The sequence below is a fragment of the Conger conger genome, chromosome 2, assembly GCF_963514075.1.
Source record: "Conger conger chromosome 2, fConCon1.1, whole genome shotgun sequence".
Classification (NCBI taxonomy): Eukaryota; Metazoa; Chordata; class Actinopteri; order Anguilliformes; family Congridae; genus Conger; species Conger conger.
Window position 1 is genome coordinate 32,717,740 of NC_083761.1, and position 25,331 is coordinate 32,743,070.

General features: G+C 39.7%; 1 protein-coding gene across 3 annotated transcripts in view; it reads right to left on the reverse strand.

The window, feature by feature from the left end:
- The window catches only part of srcap (Snf2-related CREBBP activator protein), a 153,077-nt gene that overhangs the window by 17,339 nt on the left and 110,407 nt on the right, over positions 1–25,331 (reverse strand). For 2 of the 3 annotated variants that reach the window (XM_061231270.1, XM_061231271.1), the window contains 8 exons: positions 24,628–24,702; positions 19,570–19,724; positions 12,911–13,215; positions 9,029–9,231; positions 7,506–7,675; positions 5,721–5,917; positions 3,560–3,674; positions 3,318–3,440 (listed from right to left, as the gene is read on the reverse strand). In XM_061231270.1, the coding sequence (XP_061087254.1) occupies positions 3,318–3,440; positions 3,560–3,674; positions 5,721–5,917; positions 7,506–7,675; positions 9,029–9,231; positions 12,911–13,215; positions 19,570–19,724; positions 24,628–24,702 (1,343 nt within the window). Of the gene's footprint in view, positions 1–3,317; positions 3,441–3,559; positions 3,675–4,679; positions 5,206–5,720; positions 5,918–7,505; positions 7,676–9,028; positions 9,232–12,910; positions 13,216–19,569; positions 19,725–24,627; positions 24,703–25,331 lie in introns of those variants that run through there. The other variant, XM_061231272.1, reaches the window with a different exon arrangement.

The window sequence follows — 25,331 nt, forward strand, 5'->3', positions numbered from 1 at the left end:
ATATTAGTTCAGTAATTTAAAGAAGTTAAATCTTTAAACATTTCAATTTATACAGTAAGCTTTTGAGTTTGAAGAGGAAAAAAAGATGACTGCCATTTTTGTTTTTAATAGATTACCATTTCCTTTTCTTTGCTTCCTGTAAAAGAATAACGCAGACTTGATAAAATTGGTTAATGCTTTGATTTGGAATTGAATGTGTAATGTTGCCACTACATTTGAAATATGGAACTAAAAGCTATCAAAAAAGCTTCTTTTTTTACGCACTGCTATTTATTTGAACACACCTGTACCTATTATCAGCACTGATAACAGGTAAAGTCAATGCTGGAAATAACATTTTCAAATTATGAGCAATGCCTTGTGGCGCTCAATTATAGGCATCTATCTGATTGTGTAACGTTATACAAAGACAGAGAGGAAGAGAGTCCTTGAAGTCAGTTCAAATGCTTCCTTTGTCCCTTTGTCCTTGTTATGTCACCTTGGTTCACCACACAGAGAGGTAGAGCCGAGTTGGTTAAAACATCCAGACACATGCACTAAATTAAGGCCATCACAAGTTTGGTGGAAGGATGAAGTTTTCCTTTATTTAGCGTACGTGTCTGGATGTTTTAAAACAACTTGCTCTGCCTCTCTGTGCGGTAATGTTGTATTTGATATGCCCTTTAAATAGAGTACGCGATCTAGACATACGAGAGACTAATCTCTGCACGTCTGATTTGACAGCCTTTTCACGTTTTGTTTTTCCAGTACGATCTAGGACACAGACGCTGGCCTCCAGCCTCTCAAAGACCCCATCTACAGCTGAGAGGAAAGAGTTTGTGCTGGACTTCACCAACTTCTGGAGGCAGATATTCCCCTGGAGAAAGCCCCCAAGCTTTTTTGCAGAAATACTGCAGCCTGCACTAAGCTTGTATTTATCATAAGCTTCGGTTATAGCGAACCACTTTAGCATAACTTAAATCTAAATCCTTGCTCTGCTGTGAATAAACGCCTGCTTATTTGAAGTTGTGGTTATAGATGAAGTGGTTTTTTGTTTACGGCCACTAGCGTACACCTGAGTATTGTGGGTCGTAACACTGGTAAAACGCACAACAATGTAAGCGTTTCTTATAAAGCAGCGCTCCTTCATTATTCCTAATGCACTTTACCACCTCTCTAACTTTCCTTTTCCTACTACAGAACAGAAAGAAATGTTTTGTATTACTTTTATCATCTTTAAACATGTGCATTTCAAATAGCCCTTAAATCCTATGTTGGTTATCTAAAAGCCACTGATGCAGCCCAACAATCTTAAGTTTACCAAATACAGTGGATAGAAAATGAATACACCCCCTTCAATATTTTTATGTCTTGTTGAGTCACAGAATGTAAATTTAATGGATTAAAATGGGACTTGTTTTTCCCTGACCCAAAGAACACAACATACCATATGAATGCAGTGAAATTATTTTAATTTGAAAAAAAGAGTGCATTCAAAGGACAAAACTGAAATTTCCTAATTTTTTAAGTATACACCCCCCCCCCGAGGCAATACTTGGTGGAAGCGCCTTTGGCAGCAATTACAGCTACCAGTCTTTTTGGGTAGCTCTGCACAAGGTTGGCGCACCTGGACTTGGAGATCTTCCCCCAGTCCTCTTTGCAGAACTGTTCAAGCTGGGAGAGGTTTGTTGGTTTGCGCTGATGGACAGTCAACAAGTTTTCAATTGGATTTAGGTCAGGGCTTTGGCTTGGCCATTCCAGCACATCCACCTTGTTCTTTACAAGCGACTCAGTGGTAGCTTTGGTCTTGTGCTTTGGGTCATTGTCGTGCTGGAATATGAAGTCTCCTTGCAGACTTCTTCAGGTTCTTCTCCAGAATATCCCTCAATTTGGCCCCATCCACCTCCCTTCAATGTTGACAAGTTTCCCAGTCCCTTTAGATGAGAAACATCCCCATAACATTATGCTGCCACCACCATGCTTCACAGTCAGGATGGTGTTTTTTTGGTGATGAGCGGTGTTGGGTTTTCGCCAAACATAGCGTTTGGCATTCATGTTGTTTCATCAGACCACAAAACGTTCTGCCAGTTTGTTGCAGGTTCCCCAAGGTGTTCTTTTGCAAATTTCAAGCGGGCCTCCTGGTGGACCTTTTTGAGAAATGGCTTTTTTCTTGCCACCCTTCCATACAGGCCAGATGTGTGCAATATCTTTGATATAGTTGTATGATGCACAAGTTTCCCTCTGTTGGCCATAAAATCCTGGACCTCTTTCAATGTTGCCATTGGATTCTTGGTAGCCTCTCTGACCAGTTGTCTTCTCTCCCGGTCATCCAGTTTAGACGGATGCCCTGATTTTGGCAGACTGAGTGGTGCCATGCACTTTCCATTTCTTAATTATGGTCTTAACAGTGCTCCAAGGTATCTTCAAAGCCTTAGAAATCTTCTTATATCCCTCACCTGATGTGTACCTTTCCACAACTTTGTCAGACTTCTTTTGCGAGATCTTTGGAGCCCATGCTTCTGCCTTTCAGTGAGACTGCTCTTGCATACTACGGGACCATGGTAAACAGCTGTTTTTATTCATGTCATCAAGTTAATTGCTGTGATTTCACACAGGTGTGGGGCAATTAGCTATTGTTTGGTCTTGAAGGCAATTTGCCATTTCCTGATAGTTTATGGGATGATTCAGTAAAGGGGTGGATACTTATCAAACCAATTTATTGCAATTGTTCATTTTTAATTAATTTAACAATTTTTTCATTGGTTTATCACTTTGAAAAGGTTAAGTACTGTATGTAGATTTGTAGAAAAAAAACACAGATTAATTGCACTTTAATTACAGGCTATATGTCAAGTAAATCTGAAAAAAATGTTCAGGGGGTGCATTCATTTTCTATCCACTGTATATATAAATAAATAAGCATAATAATGATTCCACAAAACCAACCACCAAATATGTAGCAAATAAAAACAACCAATGACCATGGAATAATTACAAGTACAAGACACAAGACATTGGAGCTTTTGATTCTCAGTGGGACCAAAAAACATTTTTAGGTTCTCCTTCTGTTGACGGCATGGTGCTTTTGGCTTTCCTTCAAGTGCTGAATTAGAAAGCAAGACTTAGAAAATGTAGTGACACCAATTTTTTCAAAGATATTCTATTTACTGAAAGACCAAAATCCATTTGACTTGCTTTAAATGTTACATCTGCGTCCAGTCTGGTGTACTCCTAGAGAGCTGAGAATCTATTGTCTAATTAGGGATAAACTACTTTTATTATATTTATTATAAAATTGTGTGGAACAAAATAATTAAAACTTTCACTGTTGTGTTTACCTGCTCAAGAATGGTGGTATGCTGTTTACTGAGTGCATCCTCTTCCTCTGGGCGGGGAGTTAGACTTGCTTCCACCTCTTTCTTCTCCCCCTCATAAACATCAAACAGTTCTCTGATTGTTTGCTGAAACCAAAAAACAACAAAACTAAGGTATTAATCTGCATGTAAACCTTGAGTCATGACCCTCCACAATAAAATGATTGTGCATTTCTAGCTGCAAACAAATATGCAAGAAGATGCACCTGTTTGAAAAAGGCAGTGGTGAAGTTGCCTCCCTCAATGGCCATGTCTCCAAGCATTCTCTTCTGGTTCGCTTTTTTCAGGATGTTCTCTTCTACGGTGCGTTCACTTATCAGCCTGACAGTGGGAAAGAAACCATCAATAAGATCAATATTGCGTGTAATGTCCCATCAGAGTAATTGTTTTCTGCCTGGTAAGACTGGTACCTGCTAATTTGTATCAGTCTCATCAGGCTTACAAGGTGAGCAGAAACATTTATTTCATGTTAAAATACGACAAACACAATATATGAAAGTTGACAAGGCGTCCTGTGACATTAGTGCAGGGGTTCTCAAAGAAACAGCACGCCAAGAGGCCAGATTTTAAATGCCCATATCTTGAACCACTGGTCCAAACTAGAATGCCGCAGTAATGTTCCAGTTACTTACACATTTTACAAAGCACAGGCTGGTAAATGTAGAAATTGGATTGAACAACTGGTTACAGACGAGTGGCTTATCACAATTCAGCCTGCTGGTAAAGTCACACAAGCATGCAAATATACAGATGCTGTCACTTAAAATGAGCACAGGATTCGGCAGGTCTCGTGGGTAAAGCCCGCGTTTTTTCCTTGGGTGTCGCTGTTGCTGTTCATCTTTGATTAAATAATTCCATCAAAGTCCAGCAATGTTTGGCAAGAACACAATAAAATTACAACAGTCAGAATGCTCAGTGTACCAATATAATTTTCTCAAGTAGTTGTGTGAGGCTTATTGACATAGTGGTTTCGTGTTTAATTTTGTGGTTTGCTTCTGCGGTAAGAATTTCGCTGGCCGGGAAAAATTATTCTGAGGTTCATTTTTAGCATTCTACTGACCAAGTAGCTACTGTTAAAAGCCTCATTTTATGGATTAGTGTTATTGGGTTATGCTAGCTAGTTTTATTGCCACTGTTGTGAAGTAATAAAGTGGACAATCTACGTTCCGCATCTTGTGGAATCCATGCCACAAAGAATTAAGGCTTTTTGAGAGCAAAGGGTATTAGTATTAGTGTTCCTAATAAAGTGCTCAGTGAATATTGTGTTGTCATGGTCAATATATCTGTTAAATGCAATATTTAGGAAATACATGCTATTGACAATGCCATGTGACATAAAAGTTCAGCAATTGTTGTTTGCTAATTTAAGTCCGCCATTCTTGCTCTAAAAGTGCATTTGCCAGTCTCGCATTAAAAAGCATTTCTCGACAGCTAACGTTAATACATTCAAGTAACTTCATTCACAATTCCTTTCTACCACAAATCTACCAGCGCATACTGCAATATGCAAGTAAGCTTCTGCGTAATTCAAAGGCATACTTGGCTTTCTAATAATGCCAGCACAATAAAACATTAAATTATATAATTTTTCATGACTTCCCATTCAATGTTTCAGTGTGGTTGCATTATTTAAGAGCAAGTACGAACATTGTTTGTGATGTCACTGACTGACGTTTTTGGGGTTTTCTTCAGCAGCTGATGACAGAACCATTGTTAGAGCTGTGTTGTTGTTTTCCTTGGTCAACCTGTTCAATGTCTGTTGCTCAGTACACCAGTGGTTTCTTTCTTTTTCAGGACATTCCAGGTTGTTGTACAAGCAGTGCTTATCATGCCGTTATGGTCCACCTGATTCCTGCATACAGGCAGAAATTAAAGCTCTCTAAACCTGTTGAGGACATCAAAGAAGTGGGCCAGTGAAGCAGTGGAGGCATGTTTGGACTGCACCGACTGGGATGTTTTCAGGACTGCTACCAACAATCTGGATGAGTACACAGAGGCAGTGACTTCCTACATCAGCTTCTGTGAGGACAGCTGTGTACCATCACGCACCAGGGTGGGCTACAACAACGACAAACCCTGGTTCACAGCCAAACTCAAGACAGTTAAGGTCAGAGAAGGAAGAGGCGTTTAAGAGGGGGAAAGAGTCATCTTTGAAGTGGCCAAGTACAAGTTTAGCAAGGAGGTGCGAGAAGCTTAACAATTGTACTCAGAGAAGCTACAAAACCAGTTCTCAGCCAATGACTCTGCTTCTGTCTGGAAAGGGTTCAGAAAGGGTTTCAGGGGGCAGCACCTGAAAGATCTGGGTCATAGTAGCACCTATGCACCAGGGTCAGCAGCAAAAATATACACTACACTGGGCCGTCCTACCTGTAGATGTGTACATCTCGGGTCTGACCAATCCGATGGCAACGGTCCTGAGCCTGGGCATCCATGGTGGGGTTCCAGTCACTGTCATAAAAGACCACAGTGTCGGCTCCTGTTAGATTTACGCCGACCCCACCACTACGGGTTGATAAGATGAAGCAGAAGATCCGCCGGTCAGCATTGAATCGCTCCATTAGAGCCTGAAAGAGAAATTCAGAAAATATCAGGAAAAGTACAACAAAAACACATCTCTGAAGATGGAAGACTAAAGAGGTCTCCCAAAAACTGAGAGAAGAAATCATTTAATTGCACTAGAAGGCCATTGGGTATAAGAAGAGCTCCCAAACATTGAACATTCCAAGAGACACTATTTGCAGCATCATACAGACGTTCTAAACTAATGACACTACAGCAACCCTGCCTGATTGTGAGAGAAAGGCCGACATTTCATCAAGAGGCCTTAGCCGTCTGATCTGGACAACTAAAAAAACCCAAAAAAAAACCCTGTGTTACTGCAAAGCACCTACAGGATGACCTGATGAAGGCCAGGACAAATGTGTGAGTGACAAACGAAGAACACTAAACAGTCAAAGACGTCATGCCCGGACTCCACTCTTTACCAAAAAGCACATGGTCAACTAGAATATGCCAGAAGGAATTTGGATAGGCCTGTAGAGTTCTGGGAGACAGTTATATGGCACTAAACTGGACGACACTAAACTGAAATATCACCCACTCTGGGAAACCACTAAAGTAGTAAGAAAGGAGAAAGAATTTAATTTTAATTTAATTGTTTTTGTTGTAACTTGTCTATCTTGAAAGATCTTGAACTCAATGACACCACCTGTTTAAATAAAGGAATAATAATAAAACATAAAAAGGAAAACAACGAACACAATAAAAAAACAAAAGCATAAAAACCTGAGCAACCATCATGCAGAAAATCCATCACACAACAAAAATCAACTTGAGGACATCAAATGAAAAAATAAAATGTTAAAAGTCATAATAAAAAAAAAGAAAAGTCATTCATTGCTGTTAAAGGATTCACATGGCAACATCATGCAGACACAGGAGGGCATTAAGAGACCCAAATATAGCAGACATTCATTCATTCCTATATGACATCAACCTAACAAAGCTCATTCAAAAGCACTTGATAGCCCACTTTGAAGTATGGAATTAGAAAAGACTATTCACTTCCATGTCCAATGATAGATACACAGGGTTTGAATTCTATAAACACTTGGAAAACTCTCACCACTTTTCATCAGAATGATAAAGGAAATAAAATAAAATCACTTATTCCAACATGAATACAGCCCAGATATCGGTATTACTTAAAGCTAACAAAGATCCAACTAACAGCTCAAGTTACCACCATCTCTGCCTCTCCAATATGGACTGAAAATATATAAGGAAAGCCCTAGCAACCAGAAATAAATCAGTTATTCATCTCATAATCCACCCTGATCAAACCGGTTTCAGCAAAGATATACATTCGTCAAACACACAGCCTCTTTAATTGAATGAATTTATGAAAACAAAACATTAATGCGATCATAACATCCCTTTATGCCGAAAAAGCATTTGACAGAGTAAACTGGACATTTCTCTTTCAAACCTTGGAAAAATTTTGAGAAAAGAAACCTAGAGGATATCTGTTGCCTGCCTGATACCTCACTAAGTCCAAATTGGAAGGAATATCAGAGAGCTGTTCTTTGAAATTGCATTTGATTCTGTACGGTACATAAATGACTACCGTTTCTACTTCTGCAATTCCCTCACCTGTCGCTGCTCCACTCGAGTACTGCCATCCAACCGCAAGTAGATATGTCCGTGATAATTGAGGAACTGCTCCAGCACATCTAACATCCGGGTCATCTGAGTGAAGATAAGCACACGATGGCCCTCACCCTTCAGCCTCCTCAGCAGCGAGTGCAGGGTCTGCAGCTTACCTTCAGGATGAGAGAGCCATAGTTAATCAATGCAATTACAATCAAGTTGAATTAAAATTATTTATAGCAAGCTCCATGTTGGAAGGCTTGTGCATCAAAATAGTTCACTCAATGATTTCAAGTTAGAATTCTCGTTGGTCCAAACTATAGTAATGTAGATGACCACTACAGATATTTAGAATGGGCGGTTTCATGAAAGTAGAAAATTGCCAAGAAGTAACACTGTACAGGATAAACTGAACACTCCAAAAATAATGCAGTTGCAATGAATCCAACTAAGCCAAGAAAGTGAAAAGGAGGGAGTTCAATTTTGAAATCACACTTCTCCCCAGGTTTGAAATATTTTATTATATTTCATAAACCTCACATTAGATACTTTGAACTAGGGATGTAAACACTGTGTTGATTTGTTGTGATCACGCATGTGGAATAGTTAATATAATAATCAAAATTATTTGCTTTTTCCCCCCATTCTGAAATCACAAAAATAAAATTTAAAAAAATCACCAAATGTTACCTAATAAGTGCTGCCAAATTTGGATTCTGCATATTGACATCTACAATGTTAACCCAAATACAAACTGAACATCAGAGGCAGAGAGATCAGAGCAAATAAGTGACCAACTTTGTAGTGAGACTGTGCCAGTGTGATGGCTGTCCAGCTGGAACCAAGGCAGATTTAACTGCTAAAATAATGAAAGACATGCTCCCAGTAAGCATGTTAAAAGGCGAAGGGCGAAGTACTGAAAAACCATCACAACTTCACTTGAATATAGTGAAACAGCCAGCCCTCTCCCATTCTATCCATGTCCAACAATGTTGTGATTACCATCTGTGTTGACAGCACTAACTACTACTACTGTCTAATGTGCCACTTCATTAAAGATGAATGTGGTAGCCTGTACAGTGAGTGAAATTGTAAATGGTTGGCATTTATATAGCGCCTTTATCCAAAGCACTGTACAACTGATTGCACGGTACAATTGATTCACGTATTGGCTGCCATACAAGGCACCAAACCAGCATGTCAGGAGCATTTGGGGGTTAGCGGTCTTGCTCAGGGACACGGACACACCCAGGGCAGGATCGAACCGGCAACCTTCCGACTGCTCTTACTGCCTGAGCTTTTATTAACGGCACCTGACATCAAACTGTTTACCTAATAATAATAATAATATACAAAAATTAAAATAAAACGAGGCAATGGTCACAAATGTGACAATGCGACAAATGTGACATTCCTATCCCTAGTTTAAACTGGTGTGACTGCATGCATCCTGCAAACCTTTGGTCCCAAAGTTCTGATTACATTATGGTATACAAAACTTCTCTAAAAGGCAAATGGGAACTCACCACAGTCATACTGGATCAGTCTCAGGTCAGGGAAGTGCGTCCTCATGTTGCACTGGATGCGGTGTAAGGACCGGGTCAGAGGCACGAGTTTGGAGGACAGCACAGAGGAGAAGGCAGCTTGCTGATGGCTCAGCCAGGGAGGTGGATGGCAGCTGTGCATAGTGATAGGCGGTGCCTCCACAGGTGGGACAACAAAGATGTACCTAATAGTCGGGAGGGAAACCAAAAGATGCATTTCTGTAAATCAGTATGTGATCAAAATATCAGTTTAACCTTGAATCAACATATTGCAGAAATAATTGTCTTTGTGGAATTTGAATGTGATACTGATTTTTTGGTGGCTTTTAAATGCACATTTCATCAATTGTTCATTCCTCGTTTATATTTATGGGGCTTTGAAACGTACATAATGGCTCTTACTGGTTGATTTTTTTCATACTAATCTATGTTCAAACTCAGAAAACAGACAGCCAGACAAAGACGGCCAGGTCAATCATTTTGCTGGACACTCGATATATCCCACGTGATATCTTAAAGGTCCCAGCTGATTGGTGAATAATTCTAATGGATTTTGATGAGAACAATATTTCAGGCTCCAATGATGTTAACATTTACGAGAGCATGGCAAAGTTCTGGCAGCAAATAAAACTGAATCCTTCTGACAATTTTCAAAGCAAATGAGCAACGATGCATGCAATCTGCATGACCTCACTGACAGTGAGCAAGAGAAACTGGTGATGATTCCGAAAACAGAGTGCAGTCCATATGTACTTGGACAGTGGTACAATTTCTGTTCTTTTGGCTCTATACACCAGCACAAATTAAACAATAAATGAGGTTAAACTGACGGTCGCCTACAATTTTAAGGGTATTTACAGCCATATGAGGTGATCAGAGTAAAAATGTCATCCTCTTTATACAGCCCCCCCCATTTTAGGGGACTGGAGGTAATTGGACAGTTGGCTTCTCAGCTGTTTCTGATTAGTGAGGTGAATTCAATCGCATTCATAGTGCAAGTTATCCGTTATTGCAGTTTGTCATCATGAGGGCCAAAGTTGAGGAAGTGACAGTCAAGGAAGCAAAAAACAGACGTATTCCAACAAATATGTTAAAGAAAATAAGTAGTTTGGAACATTGTTAAGAAGAAAGAGCACTGGCGAGTTCAGTAATTGCAGAGGAATTGGTAGGCCAAGAAAGACCTCTACAGTTGAACAGGGAATTCTAGCCATAATGAAGAAAAACTGCCAAGCACCAACTGACCAGAAACGCTCTCCAGGGGGCAGTTATGGACTTGTCAGTGACTACTGTCCACAAACAGAAACACAGAGGTGACACCGCAAGATGCAAACCACAAGCACAAAAACAGGACGGCCAGGTGACAGCTTGCTAAGGACATAAATGAGCTGGCAGAGTTCCGAAAAAACTTGAATTAGAGTGATGGCAACAGCAAAGTGTGGAGGTTAAAAAGATCCAAAACACAGCCCCTCATCTGTGAAACATGGGGCTGTGGGGGTGTTATAGTTTGTGCATGTATGGCTGCCACAGATGCTGGCTCACTTGCCTTCATTGACAATGTAACTGCTGATGGCAGTACCAGAATCAACTCTGAAGTGTGGAGAAGCATCTTATCAAATTCATTGACCAGTGCTTCACCCCAATGAGGCAATGATCCCAAACATACACTGGAACATTAAGACATGGTCTTCTTAATGTTCATTTCAGTAAGCCAATTGTTTGGCCTGTCTCCACATTTCTTATTTCTCTGCCTCATAAAGGTTTCCTTTACCTTCATTGGCATAACTCTGGTCCTCATGTTGACAAACGCCAATGAAAGACTCCAAAGGCAATCAAAAGTCTAAAATCAGGAGTAAATACTGAAAGCTTTCTAATACAGTACAGTCCGTAAGTATTCGGACAGTAACACATTTTCTGTTTTCACTCTGTTCTCCAGCAAGCAGTTGAGATTAAACAAATCATGAAGTGTTTGAAGTGCAGACTTTTGAGGGTTTTTACATCCACATAGGGTGAACTGTGCAGCAATTACAGCCCTTTTTATACAGTCCCTCCAATTTAAGGGGACGAAAAAATAAATTGCCCAATTGGCTGCTCAAATGTTTCCTGGACAGACGTTAAATTTCATCATTAGTTCATAAGAGCTAGCAAAAGGTCTTCAGGTGATTCTAGGAGTGCAATCCGCATTTGGAGTCTGTTTTTGTTGTCTTAAAATATGAAGACCAAGGAAGTGTCGATGGCAGTAAAGCAGGCCATCATTAGGCAGACAAATCAGTCAGCCATAAGCAAAAAATTTGAAGGTGTCAAAAATGTACCAAGCAAGAATGCACTGATGAGCTCAGCAATGGAAAATGACATGGTAGACCATTGAATACTGAAGAAAAATTCCTTCTTTGCAACTGTTCACCAGATCAAGAACGTTCTCCTGGATGTAGGCTTAGATGCGCCTAAGATGACCATCAAGAAAAGACAGCGCTAATTTGCCAGATGCACACCTGACATGCCTCAAGAATAGAATGGCCAGGTTACGGTGTGCAAAAACATGCTTTTTTTTCTTTCTGTTTCCTCCTAATTTCGTAGCCAATTGCACCCTAACTATTCCAATTGCTGAGAACGACACGCCTTCTCCAAGACCATCCCGCCCGCGACCGTGATTTCAATGCCCCAGGGTGCTGTTGTACGCAACAATCTCACTAAGCCCCCTTGCGGAGTCCTCCTCCCGCCCACAGTGGCGAGCCAATTATTCCACTCAATGTCAGCCGCCAAAACTCTGCATTGGCAGGTGCAACTGCAATAAACTGATGCCTGTTACTTTAGCCAGTCATCAAAACTGATTGGACGACAAGTTCTCAAGCCAAATAGTCGAATGCTCTTGACTGGCTAAGTCAATCACCTGACCTCAATCAAATTGAGCAAGTATTTCACTTGCAGAAGACCACAAAATGAGCAGGAGCTCAAGAGGGTGGCATTATAGGCCTGGCAGAGCATTAACAGGAAAGATATCCAGCATCTGATGATGCCTATGGCTTGCAGACTTCAGGCAGACTGACTGAAATCATATTCAATATTCTGTTGCAGATCCTTTGCAGTTTGTATCAATTTTTCCAATTACTTGTGGTCCCCTAAAATAGCTACAAAAAGGCTGTAATTTTAACATGGTTCACTTCAATATACAGTATATGTATATACAGTGTATGTCCCCTAAAATGGGGGGACTATGTATATATAAAAAAGATGCAATTCTTCCACAAATCACCCGATATGAATACAAATACCCTCAAGTTAAAGGTGACAGTTGACAATTCATTGTGTCATTTAAAATTCAATGTGCTGGAGTACAGCTAAAATAAAATATTTTACCACTGCCTGTAAATGGGCATTTCCACAGTCATGTCAGCTTGAGCATGAAATAATAAACTTACTTACTTCCCAATTAAACCTATTATGTCCCAAACAGTAGATTGTGACCATTTTGAAATCTGATAATTAGGGTATGTAACAGGAAAATGCTAAAAATGGCAGCCATCTTGAAAAACCATTTCAGATGGTTTTCTCAATGTCAAAACTGATATTCAGAAGTGTGTTACGATCAAATTCGATTTGGAAGATTTTATGTTCAGCCAAGCCTCCTACATTACATGGCGAACAAACTTTCTGCATTTAACTTTAAAATTCAGTTTTTAGAAAGATGTATAATCGCCCCAAAAAACCTGTCTTTTTGAATCACATCCATAACATAAGAAAAACAATGACAAATAACTTAACATGTAATACTGCTAAGGCTTAGTGTGCCAGAACACTGGCATTGAATGGGCTAAAGTACAGAGTGTGGAGTTGGGCAAAATTATATAATTATGCAAAGCATAGTACCGGTCTATGATGTCACTCAGCAGCTGCAACCTCGCTTCTGTTGAATGAATTGTAGCTCTCAGCGCCTCACTCTGCCTCCAGTAGATGCCAGATGTATGAGTCTGAGCAGACAAGCAGTTGGTTCGTCCTGCATGACCCCAGTATTTAGGATCAGGAGGGGATGGTGCGGCACAGGGGAGAAAAGTGAGGAAATCCAAGACCTCGCGACCATACACTGGCTTAGCGTTGCAATGCCGTTCGTTGACAAGCAGTATCCGGTTGAGGCGATTTTCACGCTGCGACTTGCGCCGATCTGCAAGCCATGACTGAGGGGGGACAAAAACACAACTCAACATTAGTTAATACTGTTGTGTCTAGGAAACGACAGAGTCCAAATCTTCAATTTGTCGAAAAACATCTTCGCGAGGGAAAAGACGACACCAGGCAGCAAGATCTTCAGGAAAATCAGACTTTATTAGCACACGTGCATAAAGCCGGATCAGCTCTCCAGAACTGAACCCCGACTGGCATTTGTACACCCATTTTATACACAGTTACTCCACCTACAACTCCTCCTAAAACCTCATTCTGGCAAATCACCCACACTTTTCTTATCGTAACTCCTCCCAACGCTCCTCCCACAACGTCATTGTGGCAAATTGCCAACGGTCCTTATGTTCTGCCAACTCTGTACAAAGTTCAGGGCATTCTGCCAACTACGTGTCCTCACTTCACCCCGCACCTGCTCTTGGCAAACTACCAGACCTCATAAAGTTCTGGATGCCCTCCCTCTAACACGTCATCCATACACGTCACTCTGTATCTTTCGCTTTTATAAGACTAAGCAGCAGTAATCATTGAAAATCTACAGACAAACTAAACATTTCATTAATATTCACTTCTAATATACTTTTCTAATATACAGACATACTAAACATTTGATTAATTATTCTTTGCTCAGTTTTCACTGTGGTTTCTTGCGTTTTCATAAGCTCAGCTATAATTAATGTTCTAGGTCAAATAGATGCACTCCTGGCATAAAACATTGAGAGTCCCGGAGAAATCAGCTGTACAGTCATATCTTGCTCTGCCCGTGTCCTTGACAGTTTGGTCTACACAGTTCAAGACGGGCCCCCCCCTGCCAGCTGGCTGGGCTCACTGTGTTATCCTAGTACAATTTAGCAGTTAATCAGTTTGAAACTATACAGGGTACACATCATACTTTAATACAGATATATTGATAAACTTTTAGCACACATCGTCGAGAGTTTTGGAGGAACCAGCCTGCTCACTAAGGTGGAGTCTGATTTTGACTTGTGATTGGTTATCATGCTTTTAGGAGGGAGATCTTTCGTTCTGTGAATTTTCCCCTACAATACTGTGAAAGAATGGACATCCATGCAATATAATGGATTTTCCTTTCAGGGTTTGATAATGTTTATTTGGGCACAAGCTTCAGCCTTGTGCTCGGCAATTTCACAGGGGATGTGAAATGTGAAATGATGTGGAAAAACATTACCAGAATCACATTCCTGAATATCAAACTCACCATTCACCTAAATGTTAAAATTACAATCTTTGTGTAAATGTGAAATTTCTTTAATACTGGGACAACTTGGCCTTCCAAGCTCTGATGAGTGGGGAGCCCTTCAATGGTAGGTGCCTCTGTTCAGTGGTCAGCGTGTGCTGCTTCCTGAAACAGTTTGAAGGAGGGCTACCTTCACACCTAGAACGATGTGATGATATAGGCAATCAATTTGTCTCAAGCAAATAAAGGTTGCATAGACACACTACAACGATTACTATAAATGCAGCAGAAACAAAAAATACAATCCTATGTCATCCAAAAAAAGGCTGACATATGATATGCATGCACTGTGCCTTTTGCTTTAGAATGCGAGTACAGTAGTATGTCATGAAATAGTCGCCCTCTATCTTCCAAATGACGCTTCACAGAACGATACAGTGGAACAATATCATACAGTTCATATGCTTGATATATTACCAAGATATGAATTCTCAAATAAACTGCCAAATTTGTTGATAGGCAGAGCAACTGTTGGATCAATGTGTATGGACATGCACAACTCAAAGAAATTAAGATTTTATGAAGTTACATAAAAATCAACGTCTAAGTCGAAATACAAAGGTCAACTACCTTACAGAACATTCAAGATCTAGACAAGCAACAGTCACAAGAGAAATGAATGAAAGAAAATACCAAACCACAGCTGGTTTCCTCCAATGACTAGTCCCAGTATAGCCACTGCTCAAATATTCCAAAATGACCAGGGATAAATGTAGAATGCCATGAGATGTGTAGGGCTTGCCAAATTCCAACTGAGAAACAAACTAAAGAAGTTAGTTTGGAGTGGGGGCGGGACAACCCAGCTTCCCCTGGCCTATGCAGATTATTAGAGATTGGGAGGGGTATTGGTAGAATTTCCGGGAAATTAACCCTCTCCTAGTGATCATTATGGTGACGTTGAATATTAAGGACTACTTCTGGGGGTGATAGCTATGGCAATTAATTGTGACCACTAAGAAGAGACTAACTAAACCAAGTTATGAGGACTGCAGTGACATTCAGGCTTCCACTTTATTCTGGTATGGGCTTAACTATTTTTAAGATCTGGAATCTTAATAGCATGAGATGCCAGCATGAAGTTTGCTTGGCCACCCCCATTGAGACGCACGCACACACATTAGCTAAGAATTGACGGCCCTTTGAAGTTTCTATGGCCAAACGGAGAATGATTATTAGCTGAATGAGTGTGAGTTAGACCGCCGATAGCTATTCCACTGAATAGACATCAATTGATCATATTCAACTTGCCTGCTTCGAGATGTGGTTTAACCTGCTAATATTATTTTGTGGAGAAAAACCGTCAAAACAGTATAAAATTGCTTTGAAATTAAGGTCTCTTCGCTTGACTATATACAATCATTGTCTTTGAGTAGCTACAATAATTTTATTTTACTACATGGTATAGCCACGTATAGCAAATGTATTGGAACAGAGTATTCAAGTAAATAACACTTAATATTTGGCAATAAGTGCATCAAGCGTGCAACCCACTGACTGGGTGGGTTCAAACTGTTGCATTTTTCTTTGTGATGCTTTTCCAGGCTTTTACCACAGCCTCTTTCAGTTGTTTTTTTCAGGGGGTTCCGTTTCTATTCAATCTCCTGGAGAAATGCATGCTAAATCAGGTTAAGGTCTGGTAATTGACTTGGCCAGTCTAAAACATTCCATTTTTTTCCCCTCTCCCTAATGAAGTTTTGTTGTATTGGCAGTGTATTTTGGGTCATTGTCTTGCTACCAAGTTCCTCCCAATCAGTTTGGATGCATTTCTTTGTAAGTTGGCAGACAGAATGTTTTTGCAGACTTCTGAATTCATCCTGTTCCTACCATCATGAGTTATATCAACAATAAAGATTAGTAAGCCCAATATAGAAGCAGCCATGCAAGCGCAAGCCAAAGTCATGATACTTCCGCCACCGTGCTTCATAGATGAGCTTGTATGTTTTGGATCATGAGCAGATCCCAGAACTTGTTCCAGAACTTTTGTGGCTCATCTCATGTACTTGTGTTCAAATTGTAATCTCGCCTTCCAATTCTTCATTGATGAGTTTGATCCTGTGGTATATAGCCTCTATATTACAGCTCTAAGTCTTCTTTGAACAGTTGATTGAAATATTCTCTCAGAATGTCTCTTTCCTGCAGTTTCTTTCCGTTTCAGGACATTCCAAGTTGTAGTACAAGCTATCGCTAATGCTTATGCAATGGCTCTGATCGATTTCCCCTCTTTTCTAAGCTTCAAAATGGCTTGCTTTTTCTCCCAAAGACTCTGGTCTTCATGTAGGTTGATCTTTTCAAACACAAGTGCAGCAGACTTCACAGGCAAAATCCAAGGCTAAAACCAAGAGTTGACATTCAGAACTATTTATAGTTTAGCCAATCAATCTAACAGGACACTGGCAACAAGAAACACCTGCCAGCCACATGTTCCAATGCTATTGCTCACCTAAGAATTGGGTGGTCTGATGAAAAAGGTGACATGTTCCAAGTTGTTAAAAAATGTAGATAAAATGCCAGGAAATAATAAATAAAAAATAATAAAATTAGAACTTAATCAAATGACGTTGTTCCTACGAACAATGTTTGTAATGGCCCATTTCACTTATTCAGAAGGAAATATATTTTCTAACAATGTGAAACATTTGCTCCCCTTCTTCCTTAATAAAGGAAAATTAATGACACCTGTTTTTCCACAAAATGAATAAATACTCGAATTAAACTCCACACTGCTATCATTTTGAACACGCCCCTTTCAAATAATGAGTTACTCAGAACAAGCAGTGTGCATGTCATGACAGTTGGGTCTGTTGTTTTTCTATTACACTACTACATCTACAAGTAAATTATTTGCCAAGCAGAAATATCACCAGTATTTTATGGAGTTACGATTAGTCACTTTCAAATTTGATAACGATTCAATGACCCACTGCGCGATGTTATTTTAAACCGGCAAATGCCGTTGTTCGATGTCAGATTTATTATTTTTCTTTTTAATCGATTTTCATTTTTTAATCCAACATTAGTTAAGGCGGGGCTGTTCACAGTTTCTTGCACCAAGTTTTAAGTGGCTGCCTGTCCCCACCATTTTCTTAAACCACAGAATGAACCAAACCCATTTTCATAAATTTTTCACTCCCCTCCCAATTAGACTTGTGTCTTCCAGAGTTTGAATGGAGTTTGAGTTTGAATTTGCTTCCATGTTTCAGTGGACAATTTCCTGCACAGCAAAAAAAGAGTGACACGGTGATAGACAGACTGACAGTAGCTCCCTACTCATTTGATGAAAAAATGCCTTATAAACACCGTTGGTAATTGAAGAACGAATGTAATTGGATTAGATGCATCCAGAACAAAAACAAAGACACATGGGATCACGGTATGACATTTACGTTTTAAGACCTTGTGCTCCAAAAAGAAGGGATGTTATCATATTGATACATTTCACGGGATTAAATTCCTCCTGTATATAACTATAATTTCAGGGGGAAAGTAGCAATGTTAAGTATTATCTTAACCAGGGGGTGATTGTTCTGTTCTCTTATTTTTCGAGAATATTATTGTGCAAAAAATGGCCAAATGCCAGAAATCCAGCACCATGCCTGAGAACTTTAAGCCCTGTTTTTTTTTACAGGCTACTGTATCCTACCATGCAATTTGTGCTTCAAACTTACAAGCAATTTTGTAGCCTTAAATGGGCTGACCACATGTAAGATCTGTAATTGGCAATGGGAATACATGTGGGCTCTGCAAAAAAGAAAGATTATGAAAGGGCTATTTCTTCAATAAAGGACGTCAACTTGTTACGCCGAAGCCGAAAAGCCTTCTCAATTTTCTTCACGACTTTGCTCCACTCCTTTGTTCCACATTCTTTTGCTGGACTGGAGGAGTGGTAGTGGGGGAGTGGAGAGAAAGATAATGGGACGCAGCCCAAGTTGCTATGTCAATGTTTATAAACAGAGGTCGCTAAGATACTTGCAGGTGGCCATTCAATTATTTTCAGTGGCAGACCCATTAAACTGTTATATTACATGGATCGTGTATGCAACTCGTACCAAGTTTTTAGCAAAATTCGACTTAAAACACACACAAAACCCAAAGCTGATCTGGAAGTATTTTCATTTATTCATCTTGAAAGTTGCACTGTTCGGAACATAGTGAGCTTACTTGGTGTTCGGGACACAGTGAGTTTACATTATGCCGAAATAGTGTTGTGTCTGGGGCTGTAATGTCAAATTAATCAGGTACAAAGTGGATTGGGATTTTTCCGATTCCCCGCTTCCAAGTCTAAATGGATTTAGAGGATAAGCCAGAAAGTGACCGCCTATTTACAGGGCAGTCATGGATGTAATGTTACTAAACTGGGGAAAGGCTGGCAACTAATGACAGATGACCGTATTTGCAGAAGACCGTTTTGGTTGGGTTGCTATATTGGCTGGCTAGCTAGTGCCAAGTTAACCATAGAGCTTGCTAGCTGGTTCAGTTCACAAATTCTTTTTATATTCTAACATTTAAGTGTTCGTAAATGACACGGAAAACACTGCCTGCTATTCACATTCCTTCGCCAGTCAGCAGCAGAGCGATTATTGTAAATGGTAGGCATTTATTGAAGCTTCTCATTCACCCATTCATACACACAAACGGCGATTGGCTACCATGTAAGGCGAACTGAACCGCGACAGCAAGGTTTGCTTCATCTGCACATTGTCAATATTGAAATACTTCAAACCCCATTTTTGGCACTATAAACATACAAAATAAATTAAAACATTTAAATACTCACCAGCATATTTTAGCATTATTCATTATTTTAGGTTTAGAGCCAACAAAAATCATGACATTTCCTGAATCTTTGGGTGGAGATTCACCCCCACCAATTTTGGTGATACCTTTACCAGCAATGACTTCCAAACCCCCACCCAGTCCACGATTGCCATGCCCCGCACATTTGCGGATATATTTGTAATTTTTTTTGTAATTTTATTTAATTTAATTTTTTTAACAAAAATACTAGGCCTATCTGAGACTTCCAAAATTGGTAATTTTCCATCCAATATGTCATAATGCAACTGCGGTGTTGTGCAGTGGTTAATTATCTCACCATGTAAAAGGGGGAACGTGGAGGTGGGGGAGGTTGTGTCCGAGCTCGTGGAGAACCATGTCCAACACCAAAGGATCCCAAGTTGGTAGGTGCTGCCATCCGTAGGGTTATAACATCCGTACTGTCATCACGTCCTGAAGATGCGCTCACTCGCCCTAAAGAAAAGGACGAAGCAAACAAATACAAACTGGTAATCAATTAAGATCAACTGATATGAAGAACCAATCACACCATTAATGCATTACGGTCACAGACTGTCTGAATTGTAGCTCACTTGATCTTGGGCTGATAAACTGTCGGGTCATTCCACAAAAAATCTACCAATCCAGTTTATTTTATAACGCTTCCTGAATGGTCAAATCCATAACTTTCAAAAAGATACTGACTACGGACTACTAAAAAAAAGGAAGCAATTGTAGATCAGATCACCTGGGTGAAAGTTAGCTTTGCATATGAATTTTAATACAATCCCATTTCAAATGTCAGTTTTGCAGAAACATTTCCTCAAAAACGTGACAAAGGTTACATTAGGGGTGGCAGTCAGCCACACACCTTTACAAGATTCTATAAAGATCAATTAAAACAAAGCTTATTTACCTCAATTAAAAAAAATTCAAAATTCAAAAATATTTTAAACACTAGGGGCAGAAATGACAAGTTCAGGGAACCGTTCCAAAAAGCCATCAAATATAGTTGACAGAAATTAAATTTTTGTGACAATGCATCCTGCACTGTAATGGTAATAACATGCCATTTCATTAATTCCATTGCCAAATTAAGTCTGTACCACAAAATATACACCCTAAGAGTAAGAAGTTTAATTGGGAAGTATGTACATTTTTTCATGCCTGTGGAATTGTCCATATTGTCACCAATGCTTTTAAGCCAAATGAGGCGATGTGTCAAAAAGAATTCCCATTAAATCGCCATGGAGTAACTAATTGCAGAACAAAAATGATTTTTGTTTATTTGTTATGCAGGGGAGACTTGAGATTCTCAAATATTAATTATGTTTAATAAATTGTATTGACCAACAGTAAAAGCGAGGTTGTTTGTGAAAATCAAGTCTACATTTAGCTACATTTCGTCATTTTCACTGTGGATGTTTATTTCCATGCTTCAGGACAATGTAACTGAAAACAAAACTAATGTGAATAGCCATTATTGCAATGTGTTCTGTTGTTTTTACCGCTGGTGCAATAAAATAAATGCTAATATCTACAGTGGCTTCAGAAAGTATTCAGACCTGTTCACTTTTTCCACACGGCGTTGTAGATTTAATTTTAAATGGATAAAATAGCCATTTTTGCCCATCAAGCTACACCCAATAACCCAAAGAGAAAACGCATTGAGAAATCTTTGCACATGTATAAAAAAAAATCTAAAACTGAAATCTCTCATTCAGTATTCAGACACTAAATTCTGTACTTCGTAGAAGCCCCTTAAGTAGTATTTACAGCTTTTAGTCTTCTTTGGTATGTCTCCACAAGCTTTACACACCTGAATTTGGGCAGTTTAACCAATTCTTCCTGGCAGATCCTCTCAAGCTCCATCACATTGGATGCAAAACATGTGAACTGCCATCTTCAGGTCTCTCCAGAGATGTTCTATGGGGTTTTAAGTCTGGGCTTTGGCTGGGCCACTCAACAGACTTGTCCGAAGTGACTCCAGCGTGGTCTTGGCTGTATGCTTTGGGTCATTGTCGTGCCCAAAGGGGAACAGTTATCCCAGCCTGAGGTCTTCAAGGACCTCTCTCTGTATTTGGCTGAATTCTGACTAGTCTCCCTGTCCCTGGCACTGAGAAGCACCCCCATAGTATGATGCTGCCACCACAACACTTCACCGTAAGGATGGTATTGGCCAGGTGATGCAGTGCCTGGTGTTTGCCAGACATAGTCCTTGGAGCTCTGCCCAAAGAGTAAAATGTGCATCTCATCTTTTTCCTCATGCCGTCAGGGTCCTTCAAATGCAGTTTGGGAAACTCAAGAGTGGCTTCCGTCTAGCCACTCTAAAAGGCCCGATTGATGACGTGCTGGTGAGACGGTCACTTTATAACTAGGCCCTGATCTATGCCTCACCACACAGAGTTCCTTGGACTTCATGGCTTGGTTTTTGTCCTGACATGCAGTGTGAATTCTGGTACCTTACATACACAGGTGTGTGCCCTTCTAAACTATGTCCAATCAATTAAATTTGCCACAGGTGGACTCAATTCAATTTTATAAAAACATAAAATCTACCCGAGTCAGGTCACATTTCCTGTTTGTCCTCCATTCTTCTTTGCTGGTGCATCAGCGGTAGCTTTACAAATTAAGTGATGAAAATGACGTATATGTTAATTGATGACCCGCCCACTCTAGCGACTATGGTCAAAACAGATGGCGCTACCAATAATGTAAACTCACCATGTTCCGAACAGAATACAGGGAAGTGGCCGCTTCCACCAGAAGCTTCTCCCTAGAAACATGGTTTATAATTGTGGTTGCTTCTTGACTATCCCAACACTGACTGATGTGAATTGGACCAATATTTATAGAGAAAACTACAAATAACTGCATAATGTCCCTGTGTTCAGAAGACCATGTTAGCTGGTCCGAACACTTATTCACTCTGTTATGGAAGCTGAGGCGTATAAGCCGGCCCGGTTTGTAGTCTCTGGTTAGCAACAGCTTCCCCACCACAATGTCACAATGAATCAGCATTACCATGTCACTGTATGCTGAAATGGATTGCCTATGTGATTTGTAAAGAGTTATGAAAACGGAAGGAATTAGACTTAACACACACACAAAACCCAAATGTGATCTGGAAATGTAAAAAAAAATTATTTACTCGGTGAGTTTGTTACCATTAAGCCAGCGACTGCAAGAAATAATAGTTTGTAGTTGGAGATCAGATCTGCTTACCATTTCTTCAAACCAACAGCCTTACATTATGTTGTTGAACTCCTCGTTTGGGCGTCTAGTCACAAAGAGCTTTGATGATGACAATATACATTTCAATTGTGCATAAAAATAATGAATTGGAAGAAATACAAAGTAAACCAAGGAACATTATGGTACAACTACTACCTATAGCTAACGTTAGCTGCTGAACATTTTTTGTGGTGAAAAGTGAAATCCCATCTTGGTGTTCTGGTGAAAACCCATCTACATTTGATTGAAAAGTAATGCTTTACTAGATGACTAGGACATAGCTAGCTATATCCTGGCAAACCCTATACTGGGGTTATTGCCATTGGGATATACACACACCAAGCAAATTATTAAGTATTTTAGACTTCTACTGCTGTAGTCTATCCACTTAAGAGTTACGATGCATTATGTGTTCAGAGATGCTCTTCTGCATACCAATGTTGTAGTGTGTGCTTACTTGCGTTACGGTCACCTTTGTGTCAGCTTTGTCCAGTCTGGCTATTCTCCTCTGATGTCTCATTAACAAGGCGTCTCTGCAGACCTACTGCTCACTGGATTTCTTTTTTGCAAACTCTATAGACTAGAATATCCCAGGAGATACTCAAACCACCTTGCCTGCCACCAACAATCATTCCATAATCACTTAGATCAAATTTATTTCCCCATTCTGATGGTTGATGTGAACTGAACTGTTAACTGAAGCTCCTGACCCGTATCTACATAATTGTATGCACTGTACTGCCGTCAAACATTTGGCTGATTAGATAATTGTATGAATAAGTAGGTGTAATAAAGTAAAAATGTTCCTACTAAAGTGCTTGTAAGTTTTTGTACATGTCAAAATGGCTATTTTAAGCTAGCTAGTTGGCTCAGCCTGCCTAGTTATATGGTGTAATTCTAGCCTACATAAAATACAATTCTGCCAATATGCTTCACTTTTGGTTGTCAGTTGCATTTCAGGTGGCACGTCATAAAATATAGCTAACAGATCATCTAGCCAAGTTGGCCAGGTAGAATGCATACTTTACTTTAAAATAACAGGATGATTTCATATTTTACAGGACTGCTGGCAACACTAAACCAAAATATGATTTGCTGCTGTACAGTCATTCATGCACAACAAGTTATTATTTTTATTTTTTACTTTTTGGCTATCCCAGACACTTAAAGACATCAAGAAAATTGACTCATACCAAGTTTTTATGGAAATAGAAGTAAATGCGTGAATTAATAGGCTAACTAGATAGAACAAGTCATTTTAAAATGATGGGATGCTGTCACAGGACCGCTAACAACACTAAATCTGTGTTTTAGTGACTTGCATAGTCAATAAGCAACCATAATCATAAACCACATACCTCAGGAGAAAAACTACCATTGTACGGATGTTAACTTCTGGTGGAAGCAATCGCTTCCCTGTGTGCTGTTCGGAACAGTTATGTTATGCTTATAATAACCCCCACAAATTCTGCCTCCCACCTAAAGATCATGCATACATTATGAAGCTCGTTGACACATCCAGACCTATGTCCTGCCCCAATCTCTCCAGACCCTCCAAAGCAGTGGCTGATGGTCCGGTTTTTATGCCAAGGTCACTTCTAAGTGAGAAAGTGACAACCGCTCAAATTTTGAAGACTGATTTCACAAAACCACTTCTTTAATCAGCCATATCTCCAAAAGGATTGCCCAATACAAGTGATAAGTCATTTTGTAGCTCAGTTTTCTAGCTTCACATCAAATTTAAAAAAGTGAAAGTTAAAAAATGAGATCTGCACAAAGATACACCATTTATGGCGTTGTGTCACAAATGTCTAAAAACACATCACTACGGATTATTGAGTGTAGATGGTAGAATTTCAGACCATCAATACAATAATGTGTGCAAATGCAAAAAGTGAGTATGTCTGAATACTTTCTGAAGCCACTGTCTGAAGCTTGTCGGGTCACATTTAGGCAAAGTTGGGAGTATTTTAAAATGTATCGTCCAAAAACCCAATGGTTCTAGTGCGAAGCAACCAGTGCGAAACAATCTTATCTCCAGGAAAGCATCAGTTCATAGACAATATTCTGTATCATTGGACAAGATATATCACCAAATACTACAAAAGCTCAGTTGGAATAACAAGTAGTGTTGGAAATGTACCTTTCTGCATGGAAGCAGTAGCTTCCTTCAGCTCCTCCGTAGATACTGGTGAATCAAATTGCTTTGCTTGATTGGCTGAAAGAGATAAGAGTATTCAGTGATCTTTTGCAACACACAAGAACTTTGCTGTGTGTATTTGTGGTTCCCTTGATTATTCCAAAACGACCTCTATTTTTAAGTTAAAGCTGTTATTCTGAATATTGAGGTGGACATTATCAGAGCGTAATCCTCCAGGTCAGAAATTAGATAAAGGCTGCCTGGCTTTGCAGAATTTCTGAGCCAGCTGCTCCATGGACTGCAAGAAAATGATCCACATTTTAGAGTAGGTCAAATATAGTTACTTGTGTCAATGCACAGTGAATAACAATGAAACAAATGCCATTCAAAGTTAAAATTACACCTTATCCAATTATTAATGGTAAATGGGATTCTAAAAAACAGGAATGGCACTATTTATTTTGTCCCGCAATGCCATTGATTGGTTACTGTTCATTGGTTGATGGCCTCTCAAAATCTCTTAACACCAGACTTGACTACATGAGTAAGGCGTAAAGCAAAGGCAAAAATGGGAGAACACAGACCAGTGGCTCCAAGCAGGTCTAAAAAAAAAATGCACGTTACAATTACTGGGTCTCCTCTCAGAATTACTGTAGGAATTGTTTTACAGTCTGAGCTCAATTATTTTTGTACCACAACCCTTCTCC